The sequence below is a fragment of the Leucoraja erinacea genome, chromosome 3, assembly GCF_028641065.1.
Source record: "Leucoraja erinacea ecotype New England chromosome 3, Leri_hhj_1, whole genome shotgun sequence".
Classification (NCBI taxonomy): Eukaryota; Metazoa; Chordata; class Chondrichthyes; order Rajiformes; family Rajidae; genus Leucoraja; species Leucoraja erinaceus.
In genome coordinates, this window is record NC_073379.1 from 12,044,764 (window position 1) to 12,058,168 (window position 13,405).

A 13,405-nucleotide genomic window follows, 5' to 3' on the forward strand; every position below is an offset into this window, starting at 1 on the left:
CATAGCTACGACCTGCACTAGATGTCCACCAGCTCCCCCCCCACCCCCCCCCGGTTTCCTGCCCCGTGTGTTGACCAACCTCGGCCATCCCCTCCACCGGCTGCTGGTTGTCCACTTGCAGGATCCCGTTCCTGGCCGTCCGCGACACCTTCACCTCGTGCCACTGGCTCAGGGTCAGCGGCTCCCGGCTCCTGCCGGACAATCACAGAGAGGGGGGAGGGCGAGGGTCAGGGGTTACAGTCAGTAGAGACGAGGGTCCGGGGTCACGGCTAGGGCCGCGGCGAGGGTCAGGGGTCATGGCGGGGTTTAGGGATCGCGGTGAGGGTCAGGGGTCACTGGCGAGGGTCGGGGTCGCGGCGAGGGTCTGGGGTCGCGGCGAGGGTCAAGGGTCGCAGTGAGGATCAGGGGTCATGGTGGGGATCTAGGGTCGCAACCACGGTCAGGGTGGGGAGGGAGCGAGAGGAACCATTGGCAGGGGTTGGGTCGCAGGCAAATGGACAATGAAGGGATTAATGGGGCTGAGTGAGGCGGGAAGTATGGGGGGTAAAGAGGTGGCAATTGGTGGACTTGTGTGGGCTCAGTGGGTTATTGGTGGGAGGAGTTGGCACTCAATGGGTGAGGTGTAGGGAGATATGGACTACGGTGGGCAGTAGGTGAGTGAGTGAGTGAGGGTGAGATTGTGAGTGAGTGAGTGAGTGAGTGAGTGAGTGGGCGATTGCTGACCTGATGAAGGCCGTTCCAGAGCCACAGTCGAAGCGGAACTCCAGGTATCGGTGCTGGAGGGAGAGGGCCACAAAGTCCTTGCTCTCCTGGTCTTGGCTGTAGACGATGAGGCCGCTCTCGCTCTCTGGCTTCATGGTCAGCTGGAACTCCATGAAGGACAGGTAGTGCTGGGCTGCCAGCGGCCACCCCAGAGCACCGTAGGACAGCAGCGAGGCGTTGAACTGTGGCACCACCAGCTTGAAGGCTGCACCAGGGGAGAGGAGTAGAGGGGACAACTTATCAGTAGTTCTGCGGTCGACTCTGCTGGGAGCCATTCACCATTGGGGGGACCTCATTGATGGGAACCTCATTGATGGGGACCTCATTGATGGGAACCTCATTGAAACTTATCAAATAGTGAAAGGCTTGGATAGAGTGGATGTGGAGAAGATGTTTTCACTAGTGGGAGAGTCTAGCACCAGAGGTCACAGCCTCAGAATTAAAGAACATTCCTTTAGAAAGCAGATGAGGAGGAATTTCTTTCGTCAGAGGGTGGTGAATCAGTGGAATTCATTGCCACAGACGGCTGTGGAGGCCAAGTCAATGGATACAAATGGATGGAGTGAGGAGAGAGAAGAGGGGAGAGGGAGGGGGAAGGAGAGGAACGTGGAGGGAGATGGGAGATGACTGAGGGAGAAAAAGAGAGGTGAGGAGGGGGATAGGGAGGGGAGTGGAGCAAGGGGGAGGGAAGGAGGGAGGAGAGAGAGTGGAGAGGTAGTGGGAGAGGGAGGAACAGAGAGGGAGATGTGAGGGAAAGGATAGGGCAGCTGGAGAGGGAAGAAAGGGCAGGAGGGAGGTGGACAGGGATGGGAGAGGAAGTTGTAGAGGTGCGTGAGAGGGAGAGGATAGGGCAGAGGGAGGGGGCGAGAGGGGGAGAGGTGGGAGATGGCGGGATAGGCTTGCCAACTTTCTCACTCCAAAATCAGGGACAAAAGGTCAAAATTCCCGACGGCAATTCATTGACCGACTCGGCCGTGGCTGGGTGAATGATGAGTTGTCCCGGGTGCTGGACTGCACACAAAGCCCAGCCGGCGGGCCAGCTGAGGAGTTTTGGCCCCGGCACCCCATCCAACTCATGAACCGATGATCGGCCATGAGAAGGAGGGGCGGTGGTGTCAGCGGTAAGCGAAGGTCCGAAGGTCGGACAGCTGGCCGGGCTGCTGACCGACCGACGGGGCCACGGGCGAGGCACTGCTGCTGCTGCTGCTGCTGCTGCTGCACTCCATGGGCTGCACTACGTCGGGACGGGTGAGGCGGGGCCGGACGTTGCGCTCCGACCCGACAGTCCCCTCGACCCAAGTAGTAGCGGCCAAATACGGGACAAGGGCGGTCCTGTACGGGACAAACCAATTTAGCCCAAAATACGGGATGTCCCAGCTAATACGGGACAGTTGGCAACCCTGGTGGTGTGAGATAGAGAGATAGGGAGAGGGGGGCGAGAGGGAGGGGAAGAGGATGGAGGGTGAAGGTAGATAGGGAGGAGGGAAGGGAGGGAGGGAGGGGAGGGGAGAGGGAGGGGGAGTGTGGCAGTGGATGGGTGGGTGTGGTAGGGAGTGACCTACCCTCCTGGCAGTGCCAACCCCGGTACCCCAGCGGGCACAGACACAGGTAGGAGTCGGCAGAGTTGGCCACACAGGAGCCACCGTTGGCACAGACGACCCCACGACACAGACCGGCGCTGCACTCCCCTGGGGTGGAGAGAGAGGAGAGAGAGGGCAGGGTTAGTAAACACACACGGTGGGACAGGCACGGGGTGGAGGGGGGGGGGGACAGAGTGCCGGGCAGGGGGGGGATGCAAGGGAAGGGGCGGAGAGCGTGGCAGGGCAGCGGGGGAAGAGATTAAGCATTTTCCTGAACTCTCTGCCCAGTTTAATTTAATTTAGTTCAGTATAGTTTAATTCAATTTAACTTTGTTCAGTTTAGTTTAATTTAATTTAAATTAATTTAGTTTCAGTTATATTTCAACCAGTTTAGTTTAGTTTAATTGAATTGAATTGAATTTAGTTTAATTTAATTCAATTTAATTCCATTGTTTAGTTGAGTTCAATTTAATTTAATTTAGTTTAGTTTAATTTAGACAATAGGTGCAGGAGTAGGCCATTCGGCCCTTCGAGCCAGCACTGCAATTCAATGTGATCATTGCTGATCATCCCCAATCAGTTCCCCGTTCCTGCCTTCTCCCCATATCCCCTGACCGCTATTTTTAAGAGCCCTATCTAGCTCTCTCTTGAAAGCATCCAGAGAACCTGCCTCTACTGCCCTCTGAGGCAGAGAATTCCACAGACTCACCATTCTCTTTGAGAAAAAGTGTTTCCTTGTCTCCGTTCTAAATGGCTTACTCCTTATTCTTAAACTGTGACCCCTGGTTCTGGACTCCCCCAACAACGGGAACATGTTTCCTGCCTCTAGCGTGTCCAAGCCCTTAACAATCTTATATGTTTCAATGAGATATCCTCTCATCTTTCTAAACTCCAGAGTGTACAAGCCCAGCTGCTCCATTCTCTCAGCATATGACAGTCCCGCCATCCCGGGAATTAACCTTGTAAACCTACGCTGCACTCCCTCAATAGCAAGAATGTCCTTCCTCAAATTAGGGGACTAAAACTGCACACAATACTCCAGGTGTGGTCTCACTAGGGCCCTGTGCAACTGCAGAAGGACCTCTTTGCTCCTATATTCGATTCCTCTTGTCATAAAGGCCAACATGCCATTCACTTTCTTCACTGCCTGCTGTACCTGCATGCTTACTTTCATAATTTAATTCAATTTAATTCAGTTTAGAGTAGTTTAATGTAATTAAGTTTAATTTAGTTTAGTTCAGTTGGATGGCACAGTGATGCAGCGGTAAAGCTCCCGCCCAGAGTAGGTGAATCGAGGACCCCAGGACATAGGTTTAAGGTGACCTATCCCTATACCTCCTCCCTTGTCTGCATTGGACGTTGCCTCTGGAACTGGTGCACTACAACGCTGAGCATTATATTCTGCACTCTGTATCTGAAGAAGGGTCCCGACCCAAAACGTCACCTATCCATGTTCCCCAGAGATGCTGCCTGACCCGCTGAGTTACTCCAGCACTGTGTGAGGGGAGGGTGTGTAGGATGAGGGGGGAGGGAGTTTCGTACCCACATCGGCCCCGCTGAGGGCCTCTCCGTATGGCCAGGGTCGCAGGGACAGGTGCCGCCCGTTGATGACCAGGGCCTGTAGGCACCCGCGGAGACCCTGGTGGGTACCGGCCGCGGCCGACAGCCCCCACCCCCCCGGACCTCCGCCCACGTACAGCGGGGTGCGGAACGTGATCCGGGAGTAACTGCCCTGTGGAGTACAGTATCATCCCAGTCAGAGACAGCAAACCCTCCCTCTGTACCCCAATACCCAGCCCTCTCTACACTGAACCCCTCCCTCTGTACCCCCATACCCAGCCCTCTCTACACTGAACCACTCCCTCTGTACACCCAACCCATCCCTCTCTACACTGACCCCCCTCCCTCTGTACCCCAAATACCAGCCACCTCTACACTGAACCCTGAAACCCTGCCCCAACCCACACTGCAAAAACCCCCCCCCCTCTCTACATTACACCTTCCCCTGTACAGTCTCCCCACCCCCTTACCCTCCCTCCAACCCCACCCTAGCCACCCTACAATGAACCCCTCCTGCTCTATCATTTCCAGCCCCTCCACCTCCCTGAACCCCTGCCCCACACTGCAAAACCTCCCCCTTCCTCCCTCCCCTCCCTTCTCCACCTCCCCTCAGCCTCCCAAAGCCGTGGTATCCCCAGTGAGGAGGGGGGTTGGAGTGAGTAGTGACTTACCCCATCTATTCCCCCCCTCCCTCTGCCTCCCCCCCCTTCCGCATCCCACTCTCCTCTCCTCAAACCTCCCATCCCCCGTCCCACTCTCTCCATCACAACCCTCCTCCCCTCACCCCTCCACCCCCCCCCCCCCTCAAGCCCCCAGCCTTGGTGTTGCTGGTGGGGGGGGGGGGACATTGTTATCGATCTGACACTCCCTTACCCCCACCTCCCCCCTCCTCCTCCCCCCCCCCCCACCACCGCAGGCCTTCTACCCTCCCTCCTCCACTCCCATCACCCCTCCTGCTCCCCTCTTCCATTCTCCCTCCTGCATCCCTTCTCCAACCCCCCCCCGCCCCGTAAACCTTGGTGCTGCCGGTGAGGGGGGGGTGTGCATCGATCTGCAAGCTGCCGTTCCTCCCGTCACGCCGTGCGGTCACCGTGTGCCAGGCTGCCGGCTGCACCGGCCCCTCACCCTGCAGCACCGTAGTGCCCGTGCCGCAGTCAAACCTGCGCCGGGGGAGGAGGGGGGGGGGAGGGGTCACACACAACATCAGACCCGTCCCCACCCCCCACCCCCCCTGCATCCCCCCCAGGGCTGGTGGACCCTGACATTCACCAACCGGGGTCGCGAGGAGACTCGTGGGGTCACGGGAAAAGGTGTGGGGTCACGGGGAGAGGTGAGGGGTCACGGGGAAAGGTGTGGGGTCATGGACAGGGTGGGTGGGGTCACGGGTAGAGGAGTGGGGTCCTGAAGGGTAGAGGAGTGAGGGTGGGTCAAGGGGAGAGGTGAGAGGTAACGAAGAGTAAAGTGGGGTCACAGGGGAGTAGTGGGGTCACGGGGGTAGAGGTCACGGGGCGAGGCGAGGGGTCACGGAGTGAGGAGTGGGGTCACGGGGAAAGGTGAGGGGTCACGGGGAGTAGTGGGTGTGGGTGTGAGGCGGGGGAGTTGAGGGGTCACGGGGAGAAAGGTGAGGGGGGGGTCATGGGGGTCAGGGGGAGTGATGGGGTCACATGGAGAGGTGAGGCGTCACGGGGAAAGAGGATGGGTCACGAAGTGAGAGTAGTGGGTCATGGGGAAAGGTGAGAGGTCACGGGGGAGAGGTGAGGGGTCACGGGGGAAAGGTGAGGGGTCATGGGGAGAGGTGAGGGGTCATGGGGAGAGGAGTGGGGTCATGGAGAGGTGAGAGGTCACGGAGTGAGTAGTGGGTCACGGGGAGAGGTGTGGGGTCGGGGGGGGGGAGGTGGGTCACGGGGGGAAAGGTGAGGGGGTTCACGGGGAGAGGTGAGGGGTCACGGGGAAAGTGATGGGGGTCACGGAGGGAGGGAGAGGGGTCATGGGGAGTATCTGACCTGTACTGCAGTCGTCCGCGGACGATGGCGAGCGACAGGAAGTCTCTCGCGGCCGGTCTCAGTCTCCCCGCAGTACAGCAACAGCCCGTCCTCTTCCCCATCAGCCTGGGGTCAGAGGGCAGGGGTCAGGGGATGGGGGGGGAGGGAAGATTGACCCCCACACTTGCCCCCCCCCCCCCCCCCACTCCACCCAGGGGGAGCACAGACCCATCACCCTCTCCTCCCCGTTACTCACTCCCCCCCATCCCTCTCACCACCCCAAAACCTCCCTCCCTGACCCAGCCCCCACCCCCCTCCCCCCCTCCGACCTCCACTTTCCATCTCCTCCCTCCACCTCCCCATCCCATCCCCAACCCCAACTCCCCCCAACCCCTTCCCCTCCCCTGACCCCTTTCAACCCACCCTCCCAACCCCGCCTCGCTCCCCACGCACCCTCCCCCCCCCCACAGCTCCCCCAGCCCCACCATCTCCCAGCTCCCCATTCCTGCTCCTCTCACTGCTGCCCATTTCCACCCCCCCCCCCCCACGCTTCCCCTCCCCCACCCCAGAATCCCTCTCCCTGATCCCATCCCTCTTCCCGTGTTTCTTCTTCCCAAACCCCACTTCTCCCCACCCCCACCGTCGGTCAACTCCCTCTCACCGACCTTCCCACCACCCTTTCACCCCCTTTTTTTGTAAAGCAGCATCTGCAGTTCCCTGTGGCTTTGATTCTTCTCAGCTGTGAAGATGCCCTACTCGCTCTTGCACCTTCTGACAGTAAACAGCGGGGCTCTGGGGAGTGTTGTAGAGCAGAGGGATCTAGGAGTGCAGCTACTCAGTTCCTTGAAAGTGGTGTCACAGGTAGATAGTGTGGTCGAAAAGGCTTTTGGCACATTGGTCTTTATCAGTCAGAATATTGTGTATAAAGGTAAGGAGGTCATGTTACAGTTGCATAAGACGTTGGTTGGCGTGGCCACATTTAGAGTATTCTGTTGAGTTTTGGGCACCATGTTAGAAAGATATTGTCAAGTTGGGAAGGGTGTAAAGAGCATTCACAAGGATGTTGCCAGGACTCGAGAGCTTGAGCTATAGGGAGAGGCAAAGCTAATGGCTTGTTGACCTTCATAATGAAAGGATTTGAGTATAAGAGTAAAGAGATCCTTCTGCAGTTGTATAGGGCCCTGGTGAGACCACATCTGGAGTATTATGTGCAGTTTTGGTCTCCTAATTTGAGGAAGGACATCCTTGCAATTCAGGCAGTGCAGCGTAGGTTCACCAGGTTAATCCCCGGGATGGTGGGACTGTCATATGAGGAAAGATTGGAAAGACTGTGCTTGTATTTACTGGAATTTAGGATGAGAGCGGACCTAATAGAAACGTATGAAAATATAAAAGGATTGGACAAGATAGATGCAGGAAAAATGTTCCCAATGTTGGGCAAGTCCAGAACCAGGGGCCACAGTCTAAGATTAAATGGGAGGCCATTTAAAACTGAGATGAGAAAAAACGTTTTCACCCAGAGAGTTGTGAATTTGTGGAATTCCCTGCCACAGTGGGCAGTGGAGGCCAATTCACTGGATTAATTGAAAAGAGAGTTAGATAGAGCTCTAGGGGCTAGTGGAGTCAGGGGATATGGGGAGAAGGCAGGCACGGGTTATTAATTGTAGATGATCAGCCATGATCACAATGAATGGCTGTGTAGGCTCGAAGGGACAAATGGCCTCCTCCTGCACTTATTTTCTATGTTTCTATGTTGAGTAGGCTGGGTCTCTATTCCTTGGAGTGCTGGTGAATCAGGGGTGATCTTATAGAGGTGTAAAAATCATGAGAGGAATGGATTGGAGTCTCTTGCCCAGAGTAGGGGAATCGAGGACCAGAAGTCACAAGTTCAAGGTGAGGGGGCTGAAAGGTTTAATAGGAATCTGAGGGGTAACATTTTCACACAAAGGGTGGTGGGTGGTGTCGAGCTGTCGGAGGAGGTAGTTGAACTAGGTACTATCGTAACGTTTAAGGAACAATCAGACAGGTACATGGATAGGACAGGTTTGGAGGGATATGGGCCAAACGCAGGCAGGTGGGACTAGTGTGGCTGGGACATTGTTGGTTGGGGTGTGGGCAAGTTGGGCTGGAGGGTCTGTTTCCATGTAGTTTCACTGTATGTGTAGGGACCACACACCGACACTGGAAGATGGCAGCTGCGTTTGGTTCACCTGGGGACCTGTATCTCTCCCTCTCTCTCGTGGAGCTCCCATGGGCACAGAGACCTTGTGGGGTGGTCTCACCTTCAGCCCCCTCCCCCATTCCCCCCACCCCCCCACCGCTCACCTTAAACTGCAGGGTGATCTCGGTACGTTGGTACGAATTCTTCAGGGGCTCAAAGGTGAGATAGGAGTGGCCAGAGAAGCGGGGGTACTGGATGGAGATATCTGAGGGGAGGGGGAGAGAGAGGGAATCACATCAGTCCGAAATCCCGAAGTCAGACACAAAAAGCCAGAGAACTCAACGGGTCAGGCAGCATCTCTGGAGAGAAGGAATAGGTGACGTTTCGGGTCGAGACCCTTAACCCAAAACATCACCCATTCCTTCTCTCCAGAGATGCTGCCAGACCCGCCGAGTTACTCCGGCTCTTTTTGTGCCTTTATCTTTGGTGTAAACTAGCATCTGCAGTTCCTTCTCACATAGAAACAGGCCCTTGCCCATGACGACCAAATTACCCCATCCACGCTAGAGTCACAGAGTCATGCAGCATGGAAACAGGCCCTTCGGCCCAACTTGCCCACGCCGACCAAGATGCCCCATCTGCACTAGTCCCACCTGCCTGCATTTGGCCCAAATCCCTCTAAACCTGTCCTATCCATGTAAGGTCACAGAGTGCTGGAGTAACTCAGCGGGTCAGGCAGCATCTCTGATATGGATAGGATATGGATAGGAGCAAACAAAATCATGAGAGACCTCTTCCACCCCTGCAACGGACTGTTCCAGCCGCTACGGTCAGGCAAACGCCTCCGTTGCCATGCAGTGAGAACGGAGAGGTTGAGAAGGAGTTTCTTCCCAGAGGCAATTCGGACTGTAAACGCCTTTCTCACCAGGGACTAACTGTACAGAACGTTTTTCCTTCTATTATTTATTATGTAAAATAATATGTGTGTTATGATTGTGTTTATAATTTGTTTGGTTGTTTTGTTGTTCCGCGAGCATTGCCACTTTCATTTCACTGCACATCTCGTATGTGTATGTGACAAATAAACTTGACTTGACTTGACTTGACTTGATCGGGACCCGTCTTCAGACTAGCCATGTGCCTTTAAAATTCTGTTATAGTACCTAACTCGATTACCTCCTCGAGTAGCTACTCGTTCCATATACCCAATACCTCCTATGGGATAACATTGCCCCTCAGGTTCCTATTAAATCTTTCCCCTCGCTCCTTCAACCTATGTCCCCTGGTTCTTGATTCCCCTGCTCTGGGTAAAAGAATCTCTGCGTTATCTATTCCCCTCATGATTTTGTACACCTCAAGAAGATCACCCCTCATCCTTGGGGCGGCACGGTGGCGCAGCGGTAGAGTTGCTGCCTCACAGCGCCAGAGACCCGGGTTCGATCCTGACTACGGGTGCTGTCTGTACGGAGTTTGTACGTTCTCCCCGTGACCTGCGTGGGTTTTCTCCGCGATCTTCGGTTTCCTCCCACACTCCTTAGGCGCACGGGTTTTTTAGGTTAATAATTGGCTTGGTGCAAATGAAACTTGTCCCTACAGGGTAGTGTTAATGTGTGGGGATCGCTGGTCGGCATGGACTCGATGGGCCGAAGGGCCTCTTTCCGCGCTGTATCTCTGAAGTCTAAAGCAAAGTATTGAAGCACCACACACAACACTAACCACAGCCCAACATCAGCACTAACATTGTACTACATCATAGCCACACAGCACGGAAACAGGCCCTTCAGCCCAACTTGTTCATGCTGACCATCTAAGCGTTTGGCACATATCTAAATACCTGTACTACACCTGCTCACAACTGTCCCACACCTGTGCTCACCCACCACCTCCCTGTGTCCCATCTGTGCCACCCACCCCCCACCTGTCCCCCTCCCCGTGCCCGTGCCCACACCTGTTCCCCCCCAGCTGCCCCCACCTGTCCCTCACTTGTGCCACTTCTCCTCTCCCCTCATCTGTGCCCACACCTGCCCCATACCTGCGCCCCCATCTGCCTGTCCCACTCCAGTCTCCCACCCACCCTGTCCGCACATGTGCACTCCCCATGCCCTCACCTGTGCCCAACTGTGCCACGCCAGTGCCCAACTGTGCCTCACCTGTGCAGCATCTACCTGTCCCGCACCTGTGCCCTTACCTGTGCCACACCTGTGCCCGCCCTTGCCCAGGCTGCAGGGGCAGCGGGAGCCGCCGGTCAGGAGGTCGGCGGTGCAGAAGCTGTTGGGGGGGCAGGTGGTTTCGTCGCAGGGCTGGGGCCGGGCCCCGGGCACCAACCCACCCCGCAGAGCCTGCTCCAGGAACCCCCCTCCCTCCAACACTGAGGGGGGCTGGAGCTGCAGGGGGGAGAGGAGGGGGGGGGGGGGAGGAAAAGGTGAGGTGGGCGGGTGTGAGGAGGCGAGGAGAGAGGAGAGGAGGGGGTGGAACAGGAGAGGAGGAGAGGGCAGAGAGTGGAGGGGAGAGAGGGGAGTGGAGGGGGAAGGAGGGGGGAGGGGAGGGGAGGAGGGGGAGTGGAGGAGAGTAGGGGACAAAAAACTACATTTAGATGGCATCTTGTATGTGGGGAAACACTCCATTTCGTTCTACTGAAGGAATGCAATTTAAAAATAAATTGGATAGTTATATGGACGGGAAGGGAATGGAAGGTCATGGTCTGAGCGCAGGTATATGGGACTAGGGGAGAATATGTGTTCGGCACGGACTAGAAGGGTTGAGATGGCCTGTTTCCGTGCTGTAATTGTTATATGGTTAAATGGAATGGAAATAGATCATCAGGGTTAGCAGGCATCTCTAGGCGAGAGAGAGTGAGCGAGAGAGAGAGAGAGAGAGAGAGAGAGATGGAGAAGGAGAAGAGAGAGAGAGAGAGATGAGAGAGAGAGGGGAGAGAAAGAGGGAGGTGGAGGTAAGGCAGAAAGTGGGAGAGAGTGTGAGGGAGAGCGAGACAGAGAGAGAGAGAGAGAGAAGGGAGTGAGAGCAAGATAGATATATAGAGAGATAGAGAGAGGGAGAGAGAGAAAGAGAGAATGAAAGAGGGAAAGAGAGAGCGAGAGAGTAAGGGGGAGAGCGAAAGGGGGAGGGAGATGGAGGGACAATGGGGGCGCCCACCACCCCCCAGTCACAGGTCTCCATCCCTTCTCCCCTCTCCCCCTCCCCTCGCCGTCACCGTTCCCCTCTCCCCTACGCACCTCTCTACCCCCCCCCCCCCCCCCCCACCCAGTCATGGTTCCTCCCCTCCCCCTTACCTTCTGGATGTAGATGTTAGGGGTGTTGAGTGCCGGCCCTCCCGCTCCCGCTCCCCCCCTCTTCTTCCCGCTCCCCCGTCTCCTCGAACGCCGCCCGGAATGTCCACTCCCCGTCTCCTCCGAGCCTGAGGCGGTAGAGAGGAGGGAACCGGCTCTGTCACCCCCACAACTCACTCCCCCCCCCCCCACCGCTCACAACTCCCCCTTGCACCCCCCCCCCCCCCCCCCCCCCCCCACTCACACCCCCTCCCCCCATTCCTCTGGCCCATCCCCCCCCCCCCCCCTCACACCCTCTTCTCCTCCACTCACCCCCTCTCTTCCTCTTCCTCTCCCACTCACACCCTCTTCCCCTCCCCTCACCCCCTCTCCCCCCTCCCCTCATCCCACCCCCTCTCCCCTCCCCTCATCCCACCCCCTCTCCCCTCACCCCCTCTCTCCCTCCCCCTCACCCCCTCTCCCCTCACTCCCATATACCTCCCTACTCACCCCCTACTCCCCTCACCCCCTCTCTCTCCCCTTGCTCCTCGCCCCTCCCCCGTCACATATCGCCCCCCTCCCTCTCGACCTCCTGACCCACACACCGCTATCATCTCATAAAGACAGGAGCAGAATTAGGCCATTCAGCCCATCACATCTACTCCGCCATTCAATCATGGCTGATCTATCTCTCCCTCCTAACCCCATTCTCCTGCCTTCTCCCCATAATCCCTGACCCCGTGCTAATCAAGATTCTATCCATCTCTAGGGGGGGGGGAGGGGGAGGGGGCAGGTGACCAGAGGGTGGGATTGTTACCTGAGAACCGTTTCCCAGGGTCGACCTCGTAACGGAACCCTCGCTGGCCCAGCCCCCAACCCTTCGCTGCTCCGTCCAGGAGGAAGGGGGGTGTGGGGGAGAGAGAGGCAATCCATCAGCATAAACCACAACCTCCCCCCCCCCCCCCCCCCCCCACAATTATTCCCTCTCCTTCCCCCCCCAGCCCAGACCCCCAGCTCACACAAACCAACCTCCCTTCCATTGACTCCATCTACACCCCACGCTGCCTCGGCAAGGCCAGCAGCATCATCAAGGACCAGTCTCATCCCGGTCACTCCCTCTTCTCCCCTCTCCCATCAGGCAAGAGGTACAGAAATGTGAAAATGAACGCACACCTCCAGATTCAGGGACAGTTTGTTCCCAGCTGTAATCAGGCAACTGAACCATCCTATCACCAACTAGAAAGCGGTCCTGAACTCCCATCTACCTCATTGGAGACTCTCGGACTATCTTTAATCGAATTCTACTGGACTTTATCTTGCACTAAACATTATTCCCATTATCCTGTATCTGTACACTGTGGACGGCTCGATTGTAATCATGTACAGTCTTTCTACTGACTGGATAGCACGCAACAAACAAGCTTTTCACTGTACCTCGGTACACGTGACAATAAACTAAACTAAACTGATAGGATGTTAAGATGGTTTAGAGAAAGAAAGAAATGCAGATGCTGGTTTACAATAAAAAATACACAGAGTGCTGGAGTAACTCAGCGGGTCATGCAGCATCTGTGGAGAACATGGATAGGTGACGTTTCACAGAGTGCTGGAGTAACTCAGCGGGTCAGGCAGCATCTCTGTAGAGTGTGTAAGAAAAAGTTAAAATCCTTTCTTACTTAATTTTGATCGGAATTAACTAAAGGATATGCGGGTGTGGCAATTGACATATCTCGTTGACCAGGTGCCGAGGCAGATCGTGAGAATCAGAAAAATAAGATTGAGACGTTTTACCTCTTGTCTGGGAATGAGTTGAATGGTGAATGTAAACATAACAAAATGAGGACAGAGATAAGGAAGCTTGTTTCCCAGTGGAAAGTTACAGATTGCTGGATTACAATAGGAGATGGAATGTCAAGCTGGGTAGACCACCCGCGCCCCCTACCGCTAGTAGCGTAGATATGTTGCTGCATATAGGGGCTTATGAATAGTTCGGAGAGGGGTCTGCTTGGAAGGTGAGATAAAATAATGTTAAGATGCCCTTGCATTGTGTTTGACTTGTATTAACCATCTGTTGTTGAATAAGATCAACACAAA

At 55.9% G+C, this 13,405-nt stretch overlaps 1 protein-coding gene across 1 annotated transcript in view; it reads right to left on the bottom strand.

Moving 5' to 3' along the window:
• The window catches only part of LOC129693754 (pikachurin-like), a 52,866-nt gene that overhangs the window by 11,849 nt on the left and 27,612 nt on the right, over positions 1-13,405 (bottom strand). The window contains 10 exon segments of the mRNA XM_055630527.1: positions 80-191; positions 724-967; positions 2,325-2,450; positions 3,885-4,074; positions 4,918-5,062; positions 5,906-5,952; positions 5,954-6,010; positions 8,210-8,310; positions 10,234-10,429; positions 11,336-11,460. Coding sequence (XP_055486502.1) covers positions 80-191; positions 724-967; positions 2,325-2,450; positions 3,885-4,074; positions 4,918-5,062; positions 5,906-5,952; positions 5,954-6,010; positions 8,210-8,310; positions 10,234-10,429; positions 11,336-11,460 — 1,343 coding nt within the window.